The sequence below is a fragment of the Amaranthus tricolor genome, chromosome 15 (genome assembly GCF_026212465.1).
Source record: "Amaranthus tricolor cultivar Red isolate AtriRed21 chromosome 15, ASM2621246v1, whole genome shotgun sequence".
Taxonomy (NCBI): Eukaryota; Viridiplantae; Streptophyta; class Magnoliopsida; order Caryophyllales; family Amaranthaceae; genus Amaranthus; species Amaranthus tricolor.
Window position 1 is genome coordinate 7,530,754 of NC_080061.1, and position 26,979 is coordinate 7,557,732.

At 30.6% G+C, this 26,979-nt stretch overlaps 2 protein-coding genes across 2 annotated transcripts; both read left to right on the plus strand.

Annotated features, from left to right (window-relative positions):
• Nucleotides 1-13,660: 13,660 nt before the first annotated feature.
• Nucleotides 13,661-18,458, plus strand: LOC130801806 (glutamine synthetase nodule isozyme). Its single transcript, XM_057665699.1, has 10 exons — nucleotides 13,661-13,866; nucleotides 14,485-14,524; nucleotides 14,646-14,749; nucleotides 15,735-15,783; nucleotides 16,297-16,403; nucleotides 16,489-16,576; nucleotides 17,128-17,256; nucleotides 17,343-17,509; nucleotides 17,620-17,779; nucleotides 17,924-18,458. The coding sequence occupies exons 1-10, from the start codon at nucleotides 13,793-13,795 to the stop codon at nucleotides 18,074-18,076; spliced, it is 1,071 nt and encodes a 356-aa protein (XP_057521682.1). The 5' UTR covers nucleotides 13,661-13,792; the 3' UTR covers nucleotides 18,077-18,458.
• A 3,143-nt stretch (nucleotides 18,459-21,601) lies between these two features.
• Nucleotides 21,602-25,038, plus strand: LOC130801807 (uncharacterized). Its single transcript, XM_057665700.1, has 3 exons — nucleotides 21,602-21,867; nucleotides 21,969-22,411; nucleotides 24,110-25,038. The coding sequence occupies exons 1-3, from the start codon at nucleotides 21,703-21,705 to the stop codon at nucleotides 24,546-24,548; spliced, it is 1,047 nt and encodes a 348-aa protein (XP_057521683.1). The 5' UTR covers nucleotides 21,602-21,702; the 3' UTR covers nucleotides 24,549-25,038.
• The last annotated feature ends 1,941 nt before the right edge of the window (nucleotides 25,039-26,979 follow it).

Consider the following 26,979-nt stretch of genomic DNA (forward strand, 5'->3'; position numbering starts at 1 on the left):
AATAAAAAAATGCTTTTTACGGTTAACAAAATGGCAACTATATAATATGGTATACAAGATTACTATATTGGGTGATAGTTTAAAATATAATAATTCTAATAAGTATAGAAAATGGAATATTTATTTAATAGCAAACTCAAATTAAAAAAAAAATATTCTGAAATTCTCATTCACATCTTTCCTCTTCGATTGTAACACCCTAATTCTTCGGACCGGTCCTACAAACCAACATAAGTTTTTTCAGTGCATTTTAGTCTTATTCGTGTGCATTCAGGAAATTTTCTAGAAGGTCACATATCCTAAGATTGCTCCCCATCAAGCACGCTTAACTGTGGATTCTTAGCAAATGGGCTTCCATGAAAAGATATGAGTAGTTCATTAATCCCTTTTCAAGCTAGATCTGAAATATCGCAGTTACTTTATTACCTTTAAGCTTATCCTCGCAGTTACTTTACTTTATTATTCCTTAATAGCAAACTCGGAAGAAAAACGTGTTATACTTATTTTTGTTTAATCCCATGTATTTGTGTTTTAAGTGTGATTGTAACTTGCAAGTTTGGTTTCCACTTTCCAGATTAAGAAAACTGATGAAACACTACAATAATACTTCTGAGTATAAATTATTTTGTTCTATTCACTTTTGATATATAGAGTAAGAAATTATTTATAATGCCTTGAATGATGATATATTTAGAAATAACAAAAAGAATATAATGTTTAAAAATAATACACATATCAAAAAATAAAAATAGGATATATTTATAGGATTGAACTAATATACTACTAAATGATTGGCTAAATTGAATGGGATAGAACAATAGCTAATTGGGACTCAACTTGTTTTTTACGATTGATATTCATATAATCAGCTTATTTTTTAATTGATAAATACTTTAAGATTATAAGTAATAACTTTAAGACTAATAAAAAAGGTGATAACTTTCAAATTATAAATTTTTACTTTAAAGTTATTGATCACTTTAAGACAATAAATATATATTGGACCATCCAATAGAGATGGTCTCATTATGAAACTATCTTATTTGATAATTTGTGATAGGGACAAGTTGTATAGGAATCGAAAGCACAAATTCCTGTTTGAAACAATCTCACCGTAAGAGGCCTCTCACACATAGATTAAGTAGCTAATAATATAAATTATTAACATTTAAAAATTTTATTTTAAAGTCGTATAATTGAGAAACGGTGAAATAGGGGATGAAAAAGGAGTTGGCCCTTCAGGTGAACCACTAAAAAGTGGCGGCGTGCAAAACCAGTGGATGGAAAAGAAGTCAAAAATAACTTTTGGCTTTAACTTTTGCTTTAGTTTTACAAAGGATATGAAATACTAACCATTCCTATAAAATCTATGAGGATTTATTCTAAAATCTATCCTTACATTGCCATTCAGGCTATTCAGCTGTGAGGACTACTATTCAGGAATATAAAGCTCTTTACCACTCACTTCACCACCTCTAAAAACATCCTCTTTAATATATATATATATATATATATATATATATATATATATATATATATATATATATATATAATGAGGATGAACAGAGATAATTATGTCCAAAGTTGTAATAAAAATTGAAGGTTCTTAAGGATAATAATAAATGAACCGATCCAAAATAACAAATGAAGAAAAATTAAACTAGTTCTTTCGGTATTTGTTTGTGATTTGATTAACTGTAGTTGTTAGAATGTCTACATAATTAATTGAGTAAATTAAAATTATTTGATAAAAAATAACGATTATGATAGCTGTTATGTATCATTTGTTGCAAAAAAAATATAGATAAAATCACAAAGCACTACTTTTGAATCAAAATATAAAAATACCTTAAATTAAAAGTTAAGTCGAATGTCGGGTCGAGTCGGAGTCGGAGTCGGAGTCGGAGTCGGAGTAGGTCGGATTATCGGATTTTTTATGAGGTCCAACTCCAGTCCAACTCTAAATCGGACTCGAATTATATAATCGGATTCGGAGTCGGATATTTTCTAGCTCGGAGTCGAATCGGATTAAAATCCTCGGATCGAGTCGGATCAGGGGCAGATTCGGACTGAATTGCCATCCCTACTTTTGATTTTAAAGGGCTATAAATTATAACGTTTGAAAACAACTACTTGTATCATTAAATGCTAAATTGTTACTTTACCAAACAAAAAATTTTTTAAAAGTACTTTTAGTATAAATTGTTACCACACCCTTTATTTAGCAAAAATAATTAATCATGTAAGACCAAGCAATGCTAGTTGCTTAGTTTAATCACATATATTTATAGCTAAATGTAAATAAAACTTTAAGTATTATTTAAGTAATCTTATTAGACAAAGATTTCCTTAGTTTAGAGGTGAAAACTTAGTACTTGTTTTGGTAAATGCTTTTTAGTGATATTTTTAGTTTTTAGTTGATTAAACAACTAAAAAAATATTTGATAAAAAAATTTTAAATTATCTGAAAAATTAAATATTAAGCTAAAATGAAAAAATAACTCTATATATAGCATTTTCTATTGACTTTTAAATAGTTTTTTTATATTTTCTTTCATTTACTTTCAACTAAGTTTAATAATATAGTATTTCTTTAATTCCTTTGATTTTGCACCAATTATTCTATGGGATATCTAGATAATTCAAATTTGTTGTAATTTATCTTTATTAATCTCACATCATCTTTTACCATAATTTCATTCATAAACTCATTATCTCTTCATCCTATCTACTTATTATCTTCGGTTAGTGACGGATTTTCCTTACGACCCACCAAGGCCAAACCCTCTTAATTTATTATTCATTATTGAGCAAGTCTTATATGAGACCATCTCATCGTATGACGAGTTTATACAAGCAATTCAATTGTAAAAAAATATTTAAAAAATAAATCTGAATTCACATCATTGTTTTTAAAAAAATAATTTAGACTGACCTAGTTAAAATCGTCTTACAGCAAGACGGCCTTAATAAAAAAATTAAAATTCATTATTTAAAATGTTAATGTAGTGCACTCTAAATTATTTAAATTCTTCCCCTTTTGTGTACGTATTAACTTGGTGACCTCACTTGCTCAAGATCTAACCTATTAAAATCTTTTAGAAGAAACAAAGCTGCTTAAATGTTGATGTTATGTAGTACCTGTAAAAAAAATTGAGTTGACTTTTGTTATTTTTTATTTTGTTCGGTCTAATGAGATTTGCTATATTTTTATTTTTGGTTAAAATTAGTAAAGATTGACACTCTCATCAGCACATTTAAAATATTTTTTCATCTTTTATTCCTCTTATTTCCCTTAAAATATACTTTTTTACCCAATTATATTTATTTTTTTAATATATTTAAATTTTATTCTTATAGCAAATATCATGTGCAGCGAAAGTAGTTGTATTATTAGTATGACAATAATGAAAAGCATGGTTGCATATTTCATCAATAATCATCAAATGACAAATAAGTCAATATTTGAAAGCCACAAATATATATTAATTAAACAATAATATTTTGACTTGAGCCTTATTTATAAATTACTATTTATGCTAGTATTCAACTCGGGAGTTTTATCATTATTATATCATTATTTCTCAAAGAAAATTAAATATAAATAGCTAAAATAATTGCTTCACATTAACTGAAAGTCTAAATGACGAAGTCCAAGCCTATTTTGAGCCTTTAATTAATTAATTAAAATTATAATTTTATAAAGGATCTTCTTAAAAGATTTCTTTTGGAGCATTTGTAATTCACCAACTAACTCTTGTACAATCTTATGATCACGATGTGACAAATTCATATAATGACTTTAAATTTATAAAAAATATTATTTTAATATTTTTAATGTCAATTTTAACATTTAAAATGAAATATTAATATTAAATAATTATAATATTAAATAATTATAAGTGAGTATTTTTAGTACAAAGTGGATATTTTAATTAATTTAATTAAACTTTTTTTAACCCAATTTCAAAGTGTCCACCGTCAAAAAACAGTTTGTGCTTGTAATTTTGTATTACAAGTAGAAATAAGAAATATATTATTATTACTATTGTTATTAACGAACACATTCTAATACTGTTCTTAATTAGCTTTTGCATTTAACACAAAAACATTAATATAATTATAAATAGGTTTTTCTAACCTAAGATATAAGGGCATAGTTTATGAGAAGGTTTTAGTAAATAACAGTGATTTGTATAGTTAAAAAATTACTATTATGTGGTAGGATTTGATAGGATGAGAGTTTTGTGATTTTAATTTACCTTTTTTTTTGTTTATTTTATTATTATTTTTTTATTTTATTATTTTTTTTAAGATGATTTACAAATCAAGGTTATTGATTAGAAATTATTAATAAAAATATGACTATTATTAAGACAATCATCTTAAATTAAGTTCGTAAAATGTGGCAATTAATGCCGTTATCCTATAAGAATCCCTATGACATAAGTTCGACAAATCATTATAAACATGGTTGTTGATTAGCAAGTACAAAGCAGTCTATTGTCTGGGGGCCCTAAATTTTTTAGGGCCTAAAAAATATTTTTTCATGAGATTGATATTAATTTGAATATAATGAAGGTATATTTTACATTTTTTGCTATGTAATATGATTTATTAAATTTTATATAAATTATTTAAAATATCAATAATACAAAATAAAATGAGTATTATATTATTATTTTATCTTAAACTTTAAGTCTTTTTATATATTGCACCAAAGTACATGAGACCACTTATAAATAATAGAAATATATTTATATAAAAATTATTCATCTATAGAAATGGCTTTTAGGGCTACTTAAAGATGGACCAACATAATTTTATTATATACTTCTAATAAAAAAACTATGACAGTCAAAGATCATAAGCCTGTGAAATGATGCAGTTTGCCAGACTGTGGAATTTTGAGGAAATACTCTCTACCTTATGTCCCTATTAAAATAAGTTAATTTTTATTTTAATTTATTTTATTTATTTTATTTCTTTCTTAACAATTGTCTATTTTTTATTTCATCCATACATTTATAATTTTCTCCGGCTCAGCCATTAATTTCCTTTACCGATTTTTATTTTATTTTTTCCTCCAACAACAACTTGATCTTTACGGTCCAAAAAAAATAGGTGGTGTGATTGATAGGGGATAGGAGTCATATTTTGGGTGTGTGACAATTATTTTTTTTTTTTTTGGTTTTTTAATTAACTTTTGATATTTTATTTTAGTTGGTTAAATAGTAAAAAAAAATTGAAAAGTAATTTTATGGCAGCTAAAAAAATAGAACTTTTAAGCCAAATTCAAAATATACTCGTACCAGACTAGCTTTTTTGATTAGGGTTGTTTGTTAAGCCTTTGAGAGTTTGAATTGGCTTCTTTGTTGACTTTTAACTTTTCATAGATTAAAATTTTAAAAAATGTTTGGTAAATGGTTACTTAACCAGCTAAAAGATACTCCTTCCGTCCTTTTTTAATCTTTCACTTTAGATTTTTCACATATATTAAGGAAGATAGAATTTTTGGGTTGTAGTGGGTATTATTTTAATTAAATAGTAGTGTGAAGTAATAATTGTATTAGAAGTATGAGATTGTAGTGGGTATTATTTTAATTAAATAGTAGTGTGAAGTAATGATTGTATTGAAAGAATGAGAGAGAAAATAATTATAAATAAAAGAAAAGGGATACATTAAAAAAAATGGGAGGTTTTTTAAGGGGTAAAACCGTAAAAGTGGGATAAAAACTTTCTAAAAATAGAAAGTATTCTAAAGTGGAAGAACTTTTAAAACTACCCGTTATAGTAATGTGGAAGATCAAAAAAGAACGGAGAGAGTAACTTTTAAGTTAAAATAAAAAAACTAACTTTAATATTTGTTTTCAATTGTTTATTCCTTATTAGCCCCTTTTTTTCTGATTTAATTAGTAAGAGGTCAACAACTAATACTTGTAATAAGGTAATACGATGATAAATAATTGGATGAAAGAAATAATATTATCTATTCAGATGGGATGAAAAAATGTAACACCACACTATTTTTCGCAAATAATAATAATAATAATATATTTAATAATAAATAAAATATTAGTTAAGAGTGCATGAGTGGTTAAGTTGCTTCGCGTCGTGGTTACTTGTCAATGTCACGTTTTTGTATGGGCGTCGTATAACGTATGTATAAGATTTAATATTTTAGAAAAATAATGAAATTTATGAGTATCAATTAAGGGGGTCGGTTATGGGAAGGTGAAAGGGGGAATAATTGTAAATATGGGGTATAATTAAGTGGCCTTAATTAAGAAATGTAACCCTTATAATAAAACCCCTCAAAACCCTAATTTTCATTATTCATTCTATCATCCAAGTTAAACAAAGAAAAAAAAATCCTCCTAGTGTCTCTTGTGCCGCCACCTTTGGAGGAAGGAAAGGGGTTTCGGTTGCTCGGTTTTGTGTCGAATCGATTTAAGCTTTGAAATTCGTAAGTTTTAATCTATAACTTTTTAAAAATTCTTGTATATCTTACCTTCATGAAAAAAAAATAATAATAATATGTATGATGAAATTCTTTTAAAACTAATTGTGTATGTTTTTTTTGTGACTCTTGATTTTTGTATAGGAAAGCAAAAATAATACTGACATGATTGGATTATTCTAAAATTGTAATAATACACATAAAGAAATTTGTGTGGTTTATATTATTTTTTTTTTAAAAAAAAAGTGTAGTACTGGTTTTAAAAAAAATTATTAACGTTAGTATTTCGTTTTCAAGGAAATATATATATATATATATATATATATATATATATATATATATATATATATATATATATATATATATATATATATATATATATATATATAATTTGTGTTAATATTTCTATGTGGTTATTCCTTAAGATTTGAATTTAGAATTTAGGATTTGAGTAATTGAATGTATAAAAAGATATAGTACAATAAGATATAATGAAAATTTCGATTTTATTATGATAATAATTTAGGTCTTGTAATTATTTACTTTGTTTGATGGAAGGAATATTTAAAATTTTGAGATTTTCGTGGTCATAACAATTTGTCTATTAATTGGAAAATAATATGAATATATAAATATTAAATAAATTTTAAGGATTTGTAAATTTCACTTTTTGGCAGAAACATTTTACCTCGTGTTGCGGGTCACGGTTTTCGTGAGTTTGTTGTGTGAATTTTGGGACGTTTTGATGTTCGGTAGAATTAAAATTCGCATAGACGTTTAAAATAATTAAAAATATTAAACGACCTTAAAAATCATGAAATTTGGTACCCAAGGTAACGCAACGGTGAAGTCGGTTTTTCAATTCGCACATCGGAAACTGCCGAATCTAGCCTGTTTTGTTGCTATACGTTTTTGAAACGATTAATTAATTAGATGTCTCATTATATTAAAATGTAGATATTTAAATGAAAACTAAATGGTTAAGTGTAAAGTCACTTGGATGTTGATTTGGAATACGCTCTAATGCGTGTTTTTCCTTTGAGTGTTGTTTGTTGTTAGGACCTCAATTCATGAGGGGTCATTAAAGCATCTTTCTAATTTACGAGATTGTGTTTGCATGTTTATTAGGAAAAGGTACGTACACGCTGAGGTTGGTTATGCATGTTACTTTGGATATCACCTTTATGTGATTTATGTTGTTGGATCATATTCGTTACTAAGGAATAAATTCACGTAAGGTCTTAGACCCCCAAATAATAAATTAATAGTTATGGAAACTCCTTTAAGGAGAAATTGGTTTGGGATACTCCATAGGGTTATGAAAAGGATACTTCTAATAAGGAGGATTAGAAATAAATACCTAATAGGGTAATTTGGTCCTCATCGGCGGGGCCCTAATAAGTATCACCATGGGGGGTATGCATAATCTTAACCTTGGCGACCCGTTAAGATATCGAGCAACGTCTTGGTCGGTAGTTGCCTTGGGATTAGCTCTCCCTTGTGTATTCTACCAAACTTATTATTGAAGTAAGAGATTGGAGAATCGGAGATGAGTCATCGTACTCAATGGATTAAACAGGGAATGAAAAATTATATTAAAGCCTTCATATGCTAGGTGGATTATGATGTAAATTATTATGTGTCTGTTATGCATATTGAATATCTGCCTCTGACTTGTACTGTGTTTTAAAAATTGCGATGATGTTGTCTTCGACGACTAGTAGACTGCTTGCAGGCTGGGACATCGGGAGTGAGGATTCTACCTTAGCATTTGAGACTCACACAATTATCTTTATAGGTTTTGAAAGTTTAAAACCTTAAATTTCTAAGGACTATATTATGCATACTTTTCTTTTAGAGGCCCAAGGGGGCTCTCGAGTTGTATAAGGATTTCATTTAGACTTTCTTTTATTTTTCCGCTGCTATAGTTTGATTACCGTAGTCTCTACCATCAGAACGTAACCCGTTTAGGGTGGAACGAATCCTTTAACTTTTGTGTTTAAACTTTCATTAATGGTTCGGATGTCACTTGGAGAACTACGACTTTATGTAGAATCTCCTAGTTGACTTTATCCGAGTCATTACAAAAAAATACATTGTCGTCATTTGGAGTTTGTTAGAATTATAAATTTTTTGTCTGATTTTATTTGCTATAAATTTTTATGAAAATAGTTTTTATTATTTTTTAAAATTTTCATCCACTTATTGTTTTTTCCATTTAATACCATTCTGACATTCACAATTTACATTTGGAAAAATTACCCTGAATAATACGAACTTTCACTGATTTTCCTACAATAATACGAACTTTCAATTAACCATGAATAATATGAACTTTGATACATATTTCCCGCTGGCATACCATTTTACCTGTTACCGGTAAACTTACTCATTCCTTTTAAATTTTTTTTTTGCTAATAAAACTAAGTAAGAAAAATTATTCTGAATAATACGAATTTTCACTGATTTTCCTACAATAATACGAACTTTCAATTAACTATAAATAAAATATGAACTTTGATACATATTTCCCGCTAGCATAATGAAGAAATGGGGAATTTACCGTTTCTCCAGGTAAAGAACCGGTTAGGTATGCTAGCGGGAAATATGTATCAAAGTTTGTATTATTCATGGTTAATTGAAAGTTCGTATTATTGTAGGAAAATCAGTGAAAGTTCGTATTATTCAGGGTAATTTTTCCTTTACATTTTTGTCTTATACCTCAACAATAAAGCTACTTGATATTTACGTCAATCACCCATAAGTAATAAAATCCGACCGCTTTCCTCTAGCACTCCATATGAGGGAGTACTGATATGAATTGTCTGTCACCCTTTCTTAACCAGACTCTACTTTCGAACGGAACATTGGGTATTATAAAAAAAATTCGAACCAATTTTTTTTGACTTTTTCTTATTTCTTCTTAGAAGTTTGGCTTTTGATCTCTTGATTTTGTGTAGTTCGGGCCCATTGGCTCCCACTTGGAGGCCCGAGGGCTTATAATTGACTTTGCATTTGCTTTTCTATATGAAAACACCTATAAAAATCAAAAAGAGACAAACTAATACCAATACGTAAAATCGCCGGATCAACACAACAAAATCATAACATAAAAGACGATCATATTAAGTATGTTTGTCAGGAATGCTAAAAACATAGATTTTATCCAAATTAATGTTGTTCAATTTCAAGCTTGGATAAGTATGTTAATTTCATGAAATGATCTATTATAAGAAGTTTATCAACAAAAAGAAAGTCATTAAAACCAAAAAAAAAAAAAATTAATCTTTGATTATGTACTTTCTTTCAAATAAATCCCATGCATAATTATTTTCTGATTTAAAATATTGATAAAAATCAAAAATAGATTTATACATGTGTATCGACCACACATGAAGTCATCATTTTTTTCATTTACATCTTTTGTGAGTTTTCTTAATCATGATTTCATTCTCATTCTGCTCGGGCTTAGGAGTACTAATAAATTAATAAATCACAAATCGTTGGCTCCAACGAATTTCTCCAACCTTATAGAGTTATAGATGACATCCTTCACACTTGTCATGATGATAATAACGCTTCATATTGTTTATGATAAAGTGATTTACAAATATAACAATAATAATGAAAATTGCAAGAATGTAATTGGCAATTAGATCAACTTTATCTTCACCAATTTTGAAGAAAAATTTATACAAAAAAGAAAAATGATATAAACGGAAGAATTTGGAGAACGAAATCGTTCTTGAAAAACTTGAATAGAATTGCCACAAAATCTCTAAATAACCCAATAAATGGAAATTAGAATTACCACAAAATCTTTAAACAATAAAACTTCCTTTTTGAAAAAATGCAACTTCATCCTTATAATATAATTTATTTTTAAAATGTGGGGGTACAAAATATGGGTGAATGTAAGATAGTGTTAGTGGTTCCCACTCTGTCAATCTCAAACGAAATCATAAGTTTTTTTTTATATAGTTTCACCGTGATATAGATTGAATAGCCCAATTAATACAATTATTAGTAAGGAAATTTTATGTGGTAATTCTGAGGTTTTGGGTTTTTCCACGTGATAACCAAAACTTTTACAAAATTCACGCGGTAACCCTGATGTTTACTAAATTGTTTCACCGTGACCTTTTTGCACATAAAACGTTAGCAAAGGCTAATTTTGAAGCTTAAAGGCTCTGTACGCCTATTTATGCGACTCAATATTTCAAATTCGTTAGTTTCAACTTTTTCCCTTAAAACATAAACCCTAACTCTACCATCTTTCATCTAAATTACCATTTCACATTTATTTAGGGGAAAAATGTGATTTAGATGAAGAGTGGTAGAGTTAGGGTTTATATTTTGGGGAAAAAAGGTTGAAACGGATGAAAATGGTGAGTCAAATAAATAGGCGTACAACAACCTTTAAGCTTCGAAATTCACATTTGCTAACGTTTTATGTTCAAAAAGGTTGGTAGAAGAATTTGGTAAACCTTAGAATTATCGCATGTATTTTTTAAAGTTTTGGTTATCACATAGAAAATCCAAAATATAGTGGATAATCACGTAGAATTTTCTTTATTAGTATATAAACTTCTTATTTTCATATGGTATCAGAGGCGATAACACAACAAACATAATGAGATGGTCCACATGGACATTGGAATATGTATGCATACTTACTTGTCCATCCTTTTTTTCTTATCAAATTGTGCATTTGCTTTAAGATATTGCACCAACTAATTTGTATCCTTACTTTCTTTTGTGTCATTTTTCCACTTTTTTGGAGGAATACATGAATCAAAATTGCTAAGAGTATCCGATATCTCTTAAAATAAATTATAAAAGTAGTTGAGTTGGAACAACATATCTCTCGTGGAAGTGGAACAATCTCAACCCATGTGCAAATGTGGTGGTCGGAATTCTTGGACATTTTAGGGGATTTGAGCAAAATTTTAAGTATGAACCCTTATAATATAATGTGTATTCCCTTTTTTAATGATAATTAATTGATTGATTATCTAATATTTTTTAAATTAGATAAAGCATTAATTAATTAAACTATATAAATTATCTAAAGGAAAAATAGCTTTAGGGCTTGCAAATGAAGTTAACTATAGTTGGATATTATCTTTGTAAAAATAAGGCCCCATTGCATCGTATTGGCCACGTTGTAAAGATTAGCAAAGAACTGATGTTTTTCGCATTATAAAAGTGTAAATTAAAAAATCGTGTTTGGTCCGTAGGATATCTTATGATTTGATCGATATTAGGCATTATAATAACCGCATCACTATTACTCACCGTACCGCTACTCTGCTTAGATGATAGAGGATAGAGGAAAGAGAAAATGCCCAAATTGCATAAAAGAAAATTTTAAAGTGGAATAGAAGAAAGAAGTGGGCATGAATACTTGATTTTGATGGAGAGAAAGCTTAAATGTTTGCTTATCAATGGATGATTGATGAACTTGAAAAAGATATAGCACATAAATTGTGAAAAATACAACCATACAAGTATAAATCTATAAATTCAATATATTATGGTGTTTGACATTTAGTTATTGTCTATTTTTTTAAAAAAATTAATTAATTGTTGTTATTTATTGGTTATTGGTGGTTTGCTGGTTAATATTGGGTAGTTTAGCAAACTAATAGTATTGATCGTTTTATCTAATAACTAAGTTAATTGTATAAGTCAATTATTACTAAATAAAATCAACAATATTAGTAATTGAATGTCACTCGTTAAAATAAATAGTTATTGATATTTTTTATTTTGGCTTGAGCTCACTATAAAGTCTTTATCAAACAAATTTTATGAGTATTTATTCCACTTACAATTCATAGACAACTAAAAATGATTAGAAATACAATTACCAAGGCGATATGACAATTAAGCTATATGATCGGTTGGTTTCATTAACTTTTATGTTGTTTACCAACTACTATCCTTGCTTCTTTAAAAAATTCCCAATAAAATATTAAGGAAATTAAAATTTTTTAAATGGTAGATATATTATTTTATTGAATAATAAATTTGATGGAGAAAAAGTGGAGATCATATATATATTAAAAAATATTAAAAGAAATTTAATGGAAAAAATATTAGAACCACATCTATTAAAAAAATATTTCAATAAAGCTAGCGGGAAACACTAAGGGACTATAAGCAATATAAAAATGTTAAAAATGCGACGAGGCGAATAAAACAAGATCGCACATGAGAATATTTTTTGCTCGTATAATAGCCTTAATATGAAAAATAACATAAAATAATGAACAGTATAAAACTTGATTTAAATACAAGTAAAAAAATAACAGAGAAAATAACAATGTGTAAAAATCAAAAGTCAAAAGTCAAAAACCGAATCGAAACTCGTATACATGGTCGATTCTAAGGGTATCCTGGGTAGCCAATCGCTTTGGGTGCCTCGAAATAAGAGGCCTCAAATATTAAATTGTGCTATTCAAGCGCGGCTCCAAGCAATGCTTTTTAAGTGATTTGTTTGTAAATCTTTTTATATTTGAAGTAATATAATTTTACAATATATTTTTTTTAATTATTTTTCTTAAAGTGAAAAAAAATATTCTTTTAATATAATAAAGTGCCTCATTTTAAGAGATATCATAAATAAAATCATAAATTCTTGTGAGAGACAGTCTCCTTAAGAGACCATCTCTAATTTGGTGAGTCCATTATCATATTTTAATTTAACACAAAAACTTGGACTTTACAGTGTCAATGAGACCGTCAATTTGGACCGCCTAATTCGCGCGTGTAACAACATTTTAATTTTCTGGACATTTATCAATTTTGATACCTTTCAGAAATTGAAAAATGCCCAGAAAATGAAAAAAATGTCCAGATTGTTACACGCGCGAATTGAGCCGGTCCAAATTGACTGTCTCATTATAAGGCTGTCTCGTCCAAGACCAGTTATTAGTTTAATTAAATTTTAATTGATTGCGCATAAAAGACGTCTTTTTGAGAAACAACCTCACACAAAACTAATTACAAATAAATAGGACCTCTAAAATCTTTTCTCCAAATAAAAGAATACTTTGTTAACATTTTTACAAAGGAATAGTTAAATTTAATTCTAATAAGAAACAAAAAAAAAAAAAAAAAAAAAAAAAAAAAAAAAAAAAAAAACTAAAAAGTAATATTAACTTTAAGAACTAGTCAGAGAGAGTGGCATCAAATTTGTTCTATAAAAAGGGAAAGAGTCCCTCAACTTCAGATACATGTTGTTTGTGATTTCTAAATTGAAGTTCCCAAATAACATACTCATCTTCCTCTTCTCTTATTCATCCAATTTTATTCTTCCCCAAAACCATGTCTCTTCTTACAGATCTCATCAATCTTAACCTCTCTGACTCCACTGAGAAGATCATTGCTGAATATATATGGTCAGTTTCACGCCCCTTTTCTACCTTAATCCCACTTTTTGTTTCTACCCACCATTTTTTTCATCAAATTTTTCTTAAAGATTTTAACTTTTTAACTTTTTCTTGCTTTTTGTGTATACAATCATTTATTTGACTCAAAAAGATTAGAAAATCACTATAAATAAATAAAATAGAATTAAAAACATAACCAATAGATTAACATTTCTCTTATTTTTACTTAACCCTTTTTACCCTTGTTAAAAAAATAATGATATAAATAAATTTTTGAGGGTTTTTGTTGAAAAAATAACTTATCTAATCTCGAAACAATTTGATAGCGGTTTTTGTCGTGGACAAGCTCAATGACAAATTTACCCATAAATTATCTATATTAAAAAAATTAGATAATGAGTTTTGTTGTGCACTAGCTCAATAACAAATTTATCAGTTTTACCCAAAATGGATCTTGTAATATCCTCAAAAAATTTACAAAAAGAATGTGTTTTTATTTATGTTGACCAACAATTTTTTTGTAAATAGTGATGGGTTGTTGTTGGTAGGTCAAGTTTGGCAGTAGTATGTCTTTGTTGAATCTTGGTAAAGAGTATCTAAAATCTTGTCTTATGAATCTATTTTTAGGATTGGTGGATCTGGTATGGACATGAGAAGTAAAGCAAGAGTAAGATTTATTAACCCTTTTCATTATTTTTTACATTACCCTGTAAAAATATTTTCTTGTAATTTAATATAATTTATTTATTTATTATTATTTTGATGATTTTATGATTGGTTTTGTGTAGACACTTAATGAACGTGTGACTGATCCTAAAAAGCTTCCAAAATGGAATTATGATGGATCCAGTACTAATCAGGCTCCTGGTGAAGATAGTGAAGTCATTTTATAGTATGTTTTTGTTTTTTACTAATTGATTTTATTGTTTGATTTTTAAGCAAACGACACTATTATTTGGAGACCCGTGAATCTAAAGATGTTCAAAACAGACCCGGTGATTCAAAATTTATCCGACCTTTGTAACCAAACATGAGTTGACCCGACATAAAAAGTGATTTAAAAAGTGATTTACAATTATGTAGACAAAACCTGATTTTAAACAGAACCGAAACACCTAACCGAAAACCCAAATGAATATCACTACTTGAATCATTTATGGTTATCAATCATATTCATTAGATTAGTGATCAGTCATTGTCCATGAATTGGGCCCTTCTTAGAGTTTTAATTAGAATCAAACATTCATTTATACTTTCTATTCCATATGATTTGCAACTAGTACAAGTTGGGTTGCTTTTTGTGTACCTATGGGCGGTATTGAAAAGATAAGTTCAATGGGTGGGTGAGAATTGAAAAGAGAATGTAAATCATAATTATGAATAGAATTGTAGCAATATCTATTAGTAGGACCAGTATAACGTAATTCGCCTGTTAATTCCCATTTTGAATTTGCGATTCGCTCAATGACTACAAAATTGCCCAAAATCGACCATGATACGGTTAATTTTGATTCGCAAGGAAATTAGTAAATCATATAATAGTGAGTCGGACTGCAAAGGAAATTATAACAAATTTTATGGGACGAAGGGAGTAATAGTGTTTGTGGTCCATGAGTTATAATTGTTGTTGCCTTATATTGTTCATTGGAATGAATGTTTCCTAACTTAAATATCACTTTCATGTGTTAAGATTTTGTGAGAAGAAAAAGACTTGAATGTATATTGTGAATGGAAAATATGGAGACATAAATGTTTTTCTTGAAATAAATTTGAATTTCTTGTAATTTTATTTGCAAGAAAGCTAGGTTTTCCACCTGGAAATCAAATTTGCATTGAGCTAAATGTTCAGTTTTAATTCTTTTTTGTTGTTGAAACAGCCCACAAGCTATCTTCAGAGATCCATTCAGAAGGGGCAACAATATCCTTGTGAGTTTTCTCTTGTGTTCATAGACTTGTATTTTGACATATTTTTTGTTTTTGTGTGTCTGAATATATATATATATATATATATATATATATATATATATATATATATATATATATATATATTATGTGGGTCTTTTTTTTGCAATTTCTTTTAGAATAGGCCCCTTACGCCCTTTACGAATGATTAAAGAAAATTGCATTAACTGTAAAAATATTTTAACACCAAAATATATAAAATGAAATATTTTATGCTTGAATTTTTGTTCATAAACAGCAAGAACAACACAATTCATCTCTTAGTCCAACGAATTTTTTAAAAGCGAAAAATTAAGTATGAATCGCAAAACTTGATTATACAAAAAAAATGCATCTCAAAGCTGATTTGGAGCCCCTAATTTTTGGGGCCCTAAGCGGTCAGACACCCGGAATGTACCTATAACCGCCTATGTATACTGACCCAAGACAAAAGAGGTACCTCGAAAATAGTTGACTTAACATTGGTACTCATTGCAGGTCATGTGTGATGCCTATACTCCACAAGGAGAGCCAATCCCAACCAACAAGAGACATAATGCTGAAAAGATATTCAGCCATCCAGATGTTGTTGCCGAGGAACCATGGTATAGCTCGAGCGAATGCTATTAAACTAAATAGTTCTATGATTGATAGTCTTGGGTGAACTTACGATTTTTTTGAAATTTATAGGTACGGTATCGAACAGGAGTACACCTTGTTGCAAAAGGATGTTAACTGGCCCCTTGGTTGGCCTGTAGGGGGTTTTCCTGGTCCACAGGTAATTGTTGTTCTTTGCATTTTTCATACAAATACATGAGACATAGCCAAAATGAAGCATATGGTATAGATGGGATGAACTTGTCTCTTAGTCTTAGAGAATTATTTGATGATAGTTCTAGTCCAAAATTGCAAATTGATTTGTTGGATCATGTTACCTGAAACGAAACTCGATTTGATACGAGAAACGAAAACGAAAATGAGATACGCTGGTTTTAGGGTTTCCAAAATGCAGAAACGTAGATACAATTTTATTTTATAACAAAATATTTATGAGTAAAAAAGGTAAAAAGAAAAGAAAAGAAAATAAGGATTTGGTATTTTATATGGTTTTGGGCTTGAAAAAAAGCGTTAGGGGAATGTAGTTTCGGAGACGTTAATGTTAAGTTTCGGAAATGAAGGTTCCGAAACAGATTTGGTGGGAAGTTTATGGCTTCTGGTAACTATGTGTTGGATTATGCGATAAGAAGGCTTTTCTCGGTTTATATTTATTGGCGTTTTGTTTTCTAACGGAGAATGTTTGATTTAGTCAGTACATGTGTGACATTACAGGGCCCGTACTACTGTGGTGTTGGTGCTGATAAAGCTTTTGGAAGGGACATTGTTGATTCACACTACAAGGCTTGCCTCTATGCCGGAATTAACATTAGTGGAATCAATGGAGAAGTTATGCCCGGACAGGTAAATCGAACAGCTTCCCGGGCTTGTTTATACGTTGTATGTGTTGATTCCCGCTCTTAACGTTCTTTTTCCTTTTGTTTCTGTAGTGGGAATTTCAAGTCGGCCCGTCTGTTGGAATCTCTGCTGGAGACGAGTTGTGGGTTGCTCGTTACATTTTGGAGAGGATTACCGAGATTGCTGGAGTAGCTCTTTCTTTTGATCCAAAACCAATTCCAGGTGACTGGAATGGTGCTGGTGCTCACACCAATTACAGGTGCTTATCTTTTGTACTTTGTGTCTAATCACATACCATTGCCAACTAAATGTGCAAGGTTTTTGCAATTATATGTAAGTTTCACTAAAGGATGTATTTGATGGTTGTAGCACTAAGTCGATGAGGGAAGATGGGGGCTACGAGGTGATTAAGAAGGCCATCGAGAAGCTCGGGTTGAGGCACAAAGAGCACATCTCTGCTTATGGAGAAGGAAACGAACGTCGTCTCACTGGTAGACACGAAACCGCCAGCATTTCCACTTTCTTGTGGGTTAGTATTCATAATTTTCTCGTCACAAAATAGAAGTTCACGCTAATAGATCAGTGTAACATGATGCGCTTTTTGAATTCACAATTTGCTCAAAATGGCCCAAAATAGCCCCAAACGGACTATAATTCGCTTTTTGATGTGCAGGGGGTAGCCAACCGAGGAGCATCAGTTCGTGTTGGACGAGACACGGAGAAGAATGGCAAAGGATATTTTGAAGACAGGAGGCCGGCTTCTAACATGGACCCATATGTCGTTACATCAATGATCGCGGAAACTACTCTTCTTTGGAAGCCATAGAGCGGCCACGAGCTTAATAAAGTAATTTGCTATCAACCAGCAGATCGAATCGCGTCTTGTGTTCTGCATCTGCCTATTCAAGTTGTTCGCCTTTTGGTTCATTTTTTACACTTCCATTCAGACCGATAATCATGTACAAACCGTTGCTTGCTGTTTGCTGTGCGCGGGTAATAACATCAAATCCTTTGTCGCATCGACAATATTGAAAATAACATTGTACCCTTATTTCTTCCTAGAAAATATGGGAAGTCAGAGAGGATCATTTCTCTGCCATTATTGTGCGTGAATTTTTTTCGCATTGTTTGTAATTTATGGTCTTCAAATCTGTGACCCTCATCTCAATCTTAATAAGCTATTAATCGTATGTAGGTGTTTTCAAGCATTGAAGTTTGTCAATCTCGTAAGCCATAATGTTGTCGGCTTTTCGAAGTAGCCTTGGTTTTGAATTTGCGCAATATTGTTTTCGATTATTCTGTATTATGTTGGTGAAGGTATTGTAGATCGGATTTTGCATTTGTTTTCTTTTTATATCCAATCAGATTGGGATAAGCTACATAAATAAGTGACTTTGAATATTAAATAACACGTAATATACTCGACACTTTAAAGGTTTTTACACTAGTTATAAAAGATTAAATTTTCCAACTTTTTCGTGTTGTAAGTGGTAATTTTACCTGCCCAAATCAAAAAAGTGCACACGATTTAATAGGATTAATCAATTTTTGTTATGTCTTTAAAGGGAGTACGAGTATGGATTGTCCCTTATTTTTTCTCGCCCAGATCTTGCTTTCGAGCTGAATATTGAGTTAATGACGATGATATCAATTTTTGTTATGCATGTGCTTAAGTCACAATCCATGATTTTTACTTAAAAGTGCCCTCCCATCTTGTAAAAATGAAATGAGTGGCTACAATTTAGGCCAGTGATCCATGAATAAAAGCAAGACTAATGCGTTCTATCAATGACTGAAATGAACTTTCGGAGATTTTTACATGGACAAGATTTAAATTAAGTGCCTATAACCATGTTTTTTGGTTTATGATTATGAAATATAAAGTATACCGAGTTAGTTGTTACTAAATTGCTACTCGTCTTTTTCCTTTATTTGGGCTTGAGACTGATCATAAGTAATAAGCACTCACAAGCATAAATGAGATAACGTAAGAAACTATAAAACTAAAAGATAAAGAAATTGTTGCAATTGAATGCTTTAAATACCTTTGGTCCATATGAGATATCCAACAATAGCTAGTCTCTTAAGAGACCGTCTCTTTGAGAGAAGTATCTCAAGCCCAACCTATTAAAGATTAATGTCTACTTATCGTATTCATAATGCTTACTTACATTATTCTTAATGCTTACTTACCGTATCCTTAATGCATACTTTCAATATCTTAAATGTCTACTTACATCATTCTTAATGCCTACTTATAATATTTTAAAACATATATAATGAGCCGGTCTAATTAGTAATGGTCTCTCAAAGAGACCGTTTCTCACAAGAATAGTGATCCAACAAAATGTGACTCATAGAATTAAGTGTGAGTGACAACAATGAAGAGCAATCACTAGAATTATATGTGATTGAGATGTGCCATTAAAATTAAAAGGCAAGTTTTATTCAACGATTATCATACTAACATTATTATATGAATCAAAATATTGGGATTTTAGAAAGGATAATTGTAGGAAGATAGATTAACGGAAATGTGAATGGTTGATAAACAAGAGGACATACTTTGTAAGATAAAATTCACTACGGAAGTTTAAGAAAAGATTTATGAGTCTCAAATATTGAGGAAAAAATAAATGAGAATCGTTTATTTGAGTATGTGCAAAGACGGAGTAGTGAACTAGTTAGAAAGATTAAAAGTTGAAACACAAGGGACTTAAAAAGAGAGGGAGGAAGACTAAAGATGACCCGGAGGGAAGGAGTGGAAAAGGATACGAAGGATCTAGATTTATAGGTTGAAATGGTAGAAAATAGAAATAAGTGGAAAAGTATAAAATTAGCTGATTTAATTAGTCATTGTAATCAGCTATCAGCCGTTTGCCAAACATTTAATATTTACAGGGATAAGATTGACCATGTCGTAAGGGCAAGTATTCAACCACTATGTATGTTAATTCAAGGAAAAATTGTCAGTAAGTACTTAATAAAATTTTTTTTCTTCCAAAAAGTACCTAATAAAAAAGTTTTGCCAAAAAATACCGAACAAAATTTTTTCTTTTCCAAAGAGTACCAAGCAACGTTTTCTTTCAGTTGACCGTCAAATATAAGGGTTGACTAATCAAAATCAAATATTATTCTTCCTCATCTTCAATTTTTTTTTTCCAATTCAATTTTCTCACTCGTCTTCTTCCTCTACATTTTACTCAAAATCGAAAATTCTTCAAACTCTTTAAGAGGTGATTAATCCTTCTTAATAAGAATCAAACCCTTGTTGTAAGGGTGAAAGGCTAACTCATGGTTCTTCAAACACAATTGTAAGAGAGGATTAATCTCAAAAGTGCACTGCTCTTCTATGTTTTAAAATATTTTCAACAAGTAGAAGTGTAGAAAAAGAGACTGAAAGCAGCCATTTTCTTTTGCCATTAATAGTGCATGGAGTTGTTCGTACAATAAGAAAGAGAAAATAATTAAAGAGAAGAAGTACGATTGTAGAGGGATTTGAAAAGTAGAATTTAAAGTAAGTAGTGTTGATAGGAGGTGAAAAGCCATTTTAAAGATTTATTTGTTGTTGAGTTTCTCCATAAAAGGATCAAACCAATCAAAGAAGAAAGCTTTGATCTTTTAGCAAGTGAGTTATTTCTCAATTTGATGAACCAAATGCATTAACAAATTGATTAAATCAATAATTTTCGATTTTGAGTAAAAAGTAAAGGAAGAAGATGAGTGAGGAAATTGAATTGGAAAGAATTTGAAGATAAGGAAGATGAATTTTTTATTTTGACCAGTCAATCCTTATATTTGACGATCAATTAAAGAAAAACGTTATTTGATATTCTTTGGAAAAAAAAGTTTTATTAGATATTTTTAGCAAAATTTTTTTTTATTAAGTACTTTTTAAATTAAAAAAAATTATGGAAAAAATATCATAAAGTATCTAATAAAATATTTTTTTCAAAAAAGTACCTAATAAAAAAAGTTTAGCAAAAAAATACTTAATAAAATTTTTTCTTTTCCAAAAAGTACCAAGTAGCGTTTTCCTTCAGTTAACCGTTAAATATAACGGTTGACTGATCAAAATCAAAAGTTGTTCTTCTTCATATTCAATTATTTTCCAATTTAATTTTGATATTGAGTAAAAGGTAGAGGAACAAGATAGGGAGGAAATTGAATTGGAAAAGAAATTGAAAATAATATTTGATGGTCAACTAATGAAAACATTACCTCGTACTCTAAAAAAATTTTATTTGATATTTTTTGGCAAAATCTTTTTTATTAGATGCTTGTTTTTAAAAAAATATTAAATTAAATAATTTTGACATATTTCCCAAAAATTATTAAGTATTTTCTAACAATTTCCCCTTAGTTCAATTATTGTTGTGAATTTTGGCTAATTGGTATATCTCTTTCTCGTCCACGAAGAAGAGTTTAATTGATTTAGAAAGAAAGAAAAGCATGGGTGTAGATTACTACAAAATTCTTCAAGTTGATAGAACCGCTAAAGACGATGATCTAAAGAAAGCTTACAGAAAACTTGCTATGAAATGGCATCCTGACAAAAACCCTAATAACAAGAAAGATGCTGAAGCTAAATTCAAACAAATCTCTGAAGCTTACGATGTATTCTTTTGTATTTTCTTATCAATTCAATTAAGTATTAATGGTATTCCCTTGTAATCATTAATTTGATTAATTGTTCTTGCTGTTGAATAATTATTTAGGTTTTAAGTGACCCGCAAAAGCGACAAATATACGATCAATTTGGGGAAGAAGGGTTGAAGGGGCAAGTACCACCACCAGGATCTACTGGGTTTTCAGGTGGTTCAGATGCTGGACCTGGATTCACATCATTCCGATTTAATACTCGGAGCCCTGATGATATTTTCTCTGAATTTTTCGGGTTTTCAAGCCCATTTGGTGATATGGGAGGATCTAGGGGAGGTTCTGGTGTAGGGGGTTCATCTGCTTTTGGAAGAGGACCTTTCTATGGAGATGATATTTTCTCTCAATTCAGTCGTAGTGGCGGCGGCGGTGGTGGTTCTGAGGCTTCTTCTATGCCGAGAAAGGGGGCTGCTATTGAAAGACCATTGCATTGTAGTTTGGAGGATTTGTATAAAGGTACTACTAAGAAGATGAAGATTTCTAGGGAAGTTGATGCTTCTGGGTAAATCCATTGCTTTTCTCTATCTTTATGTTGTTTTTATTGCTATTGATTTTTACAATTGTGAATTTATGATCTCATGTTGATTTGCCTTTGCACAAGTTTTATCAGTTTTAGAGTAACTTTTGTAATGTTTTCTTGGTGACGTACTGAGGTACTGTGCAGCAATTGTGATTTATGATGAAAGGAAATGGAGGAAATAGAAAGGGAGGGAAATGGAGGGATCATATTTTGTTCATTTAGATACCAAAAGGGAAGAGGAGGGAAATGGAGTGAAGAGAATTGGAGGGATTATATGGGTCGGACTAATATGGGCTAATACTTTCTGATTATACCACATTCAATCCATGGTTTTGGATTTACACTATGTTTGGATACTATTTGGGAAAGGAAAGGAAAGGAAAGGGAGGAGAGATTGATGTGTTTCCTTTCAACTTCTTTCAAATATTGAAAGGATCTATTTTGTTTCAAATGTGAAGGAGTTTCTTCGTCCAATTCTCTTCCCTTCATTTTTCTCCCGTTCCCTATTGGTATACTATCCAAATGAGAAAAATGCAATTTTTTTCCCTTTCCTTCCTTTTCCACCGATCCATACATGGTGTTAGTGTTGGGTGCACGCTTTGGCTAATTTATGTTTGGAGGTGCTTGGTTTTAGTTTTGATGCAGGGTTAATCATGCTGATAAATTTTGCTTAATGGTCTTAGAAGTTGGTGAAATGGAGGGAGAGCAGTTCTGTGGCAGTTGCTGTGAGAGAACTTTGAATGTAGATGAGGTGGTGTTTGAAAGGAGGATCCACTGTGGATCTGTTGGGTCATACAGGGGGTGCTGGCCCATGCTCAAACCACGACTTGTGACTAGATTAAATTTTGCCAATACTTATGAAGTTCACATTTATGCTTGACACAAGTTTATGGACCTAGCATTGCCTCAGTCGTTGCATAGCTGTTGAGCCCATTGTCTCTGATCCTTGATCTATGGGTGTAGTGTTGACTTGTCAACATCTGGAATTTAGAATCTAGAATCAGAATAGTTCACTAGTCATTAACAAACTCTAGCAAGGTCTTCTTGGTTCTCAGTTCTCACTGATGTGTGTGTAAGAAAAAGAATAACTAGTCATTGATACCTCTTACATTGTCAGACAATGTCATCCATGATGCAAGTCTATTGTCAATTGATCAAGCCAGACTGCCATTGCCATAGTAATGCTAAGGTTGATTGAAAACATAATCTTAACAAAACAGTGACAACATAAACAATGTCACACTGCCAAAATGCCACCATGAAACATAAACAGATATAATTTTGGGATGGAAAGCAAAAACTTAACTGAAGTGGGTATCCGATGTTCTGACCCAAATTATCCGATGATTCGGCTCGGTACAGGTGCAATCCCTGTGACTTGACAAGTTGACATCTTGGCCTTTATTGAAGTTTTTCTAGTATTCACTAATTACTATCACTGCTTTATCCCAATGTTACAATTTACTTAAAAAAATAAAACTCACATGAGAAAATTTTTGCAACTTCATTGGAACAGTAGAGTGTTTAATGTTTGGCTGAGGCCTAAGCTGCATATATGATAGATTATCAGTGTCTTTGATTCGGAAAACTTTCGATGTGGCATAATTGTTCAATAGTTTTGTACAAAAGTAGGAAATGATGGGTGACTTTTGTCAAATAATTGATTTGTTCCTCGTGCAGGAGACCAGCCACAGTGGAGGAGATCCTCGCTATAGATATTAAACCAGGTTGGAAGAAGGGTACGAAAATCACATTTCCGGAAAAGGGGAACGAACAGCGGGGGGTTATACCCTCGGACCTAGTCTTTATCATTGATGAGAAGCCTCACAGTGTATTTAAAAGAGATGGTAATGATCTTGTTGTAACCCAGAAAGTCCCTCTTGTTGAAGCTCTAACAGGTTATACTGCACAAATCACTACACTTGATGGACGTTCCTTATCGATACCTATCAACGCGGTTATTAGCCCTTCATATGAAGAGGTGGTTAAAGGAGAGGGAATGCCCCTTCCCAAGGATCCCTCTAAAAAAGGCAATTTAAGAATAAAATTCAATATCAAGTTTCCAACAAAGCTTACTGCAGAGCAGAAGACCGGCCTCAAACGGTTGTTGTCTTCATGAATAATGGACACGGATCTTTGTGTATGCCCTATTTCTTCATGCTGTTATATTTTCTGAATTAAATGCACATTCCCTAGCATGGCAACTTTTGGAAGCTCAATCATGGATGGGATTGTATCTTCCCTCATTTATACGTATGACCTTCGTTGTCATATCTCTTTCTGTTTTATTGCTTTTTTTGCAGCAGCCTGTTTAATATCTTGTGTATGGCTGGTTCCTCCGTCAAGTCTAACATGTAAACCGTGTCTAGGTTAACTTGCTGACATTACGTAAACACAACAGTAGCGTTAGCGAAGGAGATTTGATTCAGTGAGCGATGTAGAGTTGATGTAAGCTGACACACATTGGTGCTTCATGCTGTGTATATTTAGTGATGATGGTGTGTATAAGAGTGCATTTACCTTCTTTTGTGTGTTCACTTGTACCAGGTATATAAGCCAAAATTGCTGGCTTATTTTGATTTCATATAATTTGGGTTCATTATCCAAAAGATTGAAGATCATATTTGGATGCCTGTGTGTGCCATGGTTACATTAACATTAGTATAGCTGTCTTCATAAACAACTTATACTTATTTGTACAAGCAATGTGGTTCAAAAGGGGCCATGTCCATTTTACATACTTCCTCTGTGGCTCTGGCCAATGGGTTTTGCAACATTTTTTTATACTTTGAGAGGGTTTATATTTTTACTTTTGACTATGATTCACGCTCTTTTGATTCATGTTTACACATTTATCTGTCTTTTTATATCGTCTATAAATTTCTCTGTTTTCCCAAAATATATAATTTTTTACCTTTTTTTCTCCTTTTTCTCGGTTAGCACAAAAAATATACTTGTTGTATGTTGAACATTTAGCTTATAGGTGGACGGAGTCACTCTAGAGTTCTAATCTAGGCATATGGAGATAAGATTTTCACGAATCAAAGAAAAAGAAACTGAAAAATGCTAAGAGGCCACAGGACGTCGAGGCTACGGCATGGCATGGCATCATCAATTGAAGCGAATTTCGAAATAAAAAGACTTCTAATGTTGACGACCCATCAATCTTGTTACTCAACGGGTCATTGATTGGGCAGTTTTGTGAACTATCAGCGTTATACGCAGTCTCTACTCTAGGTTTTAGACTAGGGTTTGAGGAATCTATGTTCATAGAGGATCCATACAACTCAAAAGACAACAATTTTCTCTTTGAAAACTTTGTTTCTCTGTGAAAAATTTACAATCGTTCTATTTGATATTTATCTTCTCTTTTCATTACAATATTGATCATGGAGTGAGAGCAATGTATCAGAACCTTAACTAGCATTCGTTGTATCTCGAACCAAACTTCAAAGTTTTTTGCTCGATGCCAAAGTGGGAGAGACAAGTATTGCTCATGGAACGTTTTCATCCCACCTTAATTCATCTATTTACATTTATATTTATTGTCCTTTTAATCAAGTTATTTCAAGTTAATTGTAACTCAAAATCTGCGCATATTGATCTCACTGTAGTCAACATTTTTTGTGTCAATAATATATTTTTAGCAGGGCCGGAATACATTATAAATTTTTAGGCCTTATTTGTTCTACATTTTTTTCGAAATTTTGAAGCCTAAAAACTAGTTATTAAACTAAGGAAAAAGAAATGTAAATTAATGTCAACTAATATTTAAAGCTCCTAAATTTAGGGGATCTTGTGTGGTCAGACACCTTGCACATGCTCAGTATCACCCTTGATTTTTATTTCTACAACATTACAAACCTCATGTGATATTGAGAGCATTAGTTATGCAATATTGCAACCACCATAATCATTCAATCTCAACCGTTTATTATATTAGTATAAAAACTTTGTCTCAAATTTCAATTTTTGTTTTAAATTTCGCGTTGAATATTATAACTCGAGTATGTTGCTATTTTGGTAGACAAACTTTGTTTTGCTAATACAATATCATTAAAAGGAAATTATCTTATTAAAAATGTTTAAAAGTTGAAAATTTTAATGAAAACTATTAAGATAATAAACCTTTCCACTTTTTTATCAAATATTCAAATTTCTCATAATTTTAAAAAAAAATTTATACTATCTATGCCTGGTGCAAAATGATTAGTGTGGAGTATCATTAAACTAATAACTAAATGTATTGCTCATACTTTTAAATATAAACTTTCCGGTCCCCCTCCCCAATAGAGATTTCCCACTTTCCCAGCCTTACAACCAATCTGATTTTTTGCTAAACTAATTTATAATCATTGTAATTGATTTCTTTACTAATTAGATATAGATAATAAAAGTGATTTTCAGTGTTAAAAAGTATGGAGTTTTTAAAAAGAACCTGAAATTCAAATCTTAATGGTTCTGTTTTGTTTGGATATAAACATGGCCCCTTCTAACTCACAACTCAAGATCCATCAAAGCTGTGTTGCTTAGGCTAGGAGAGTTGGAAC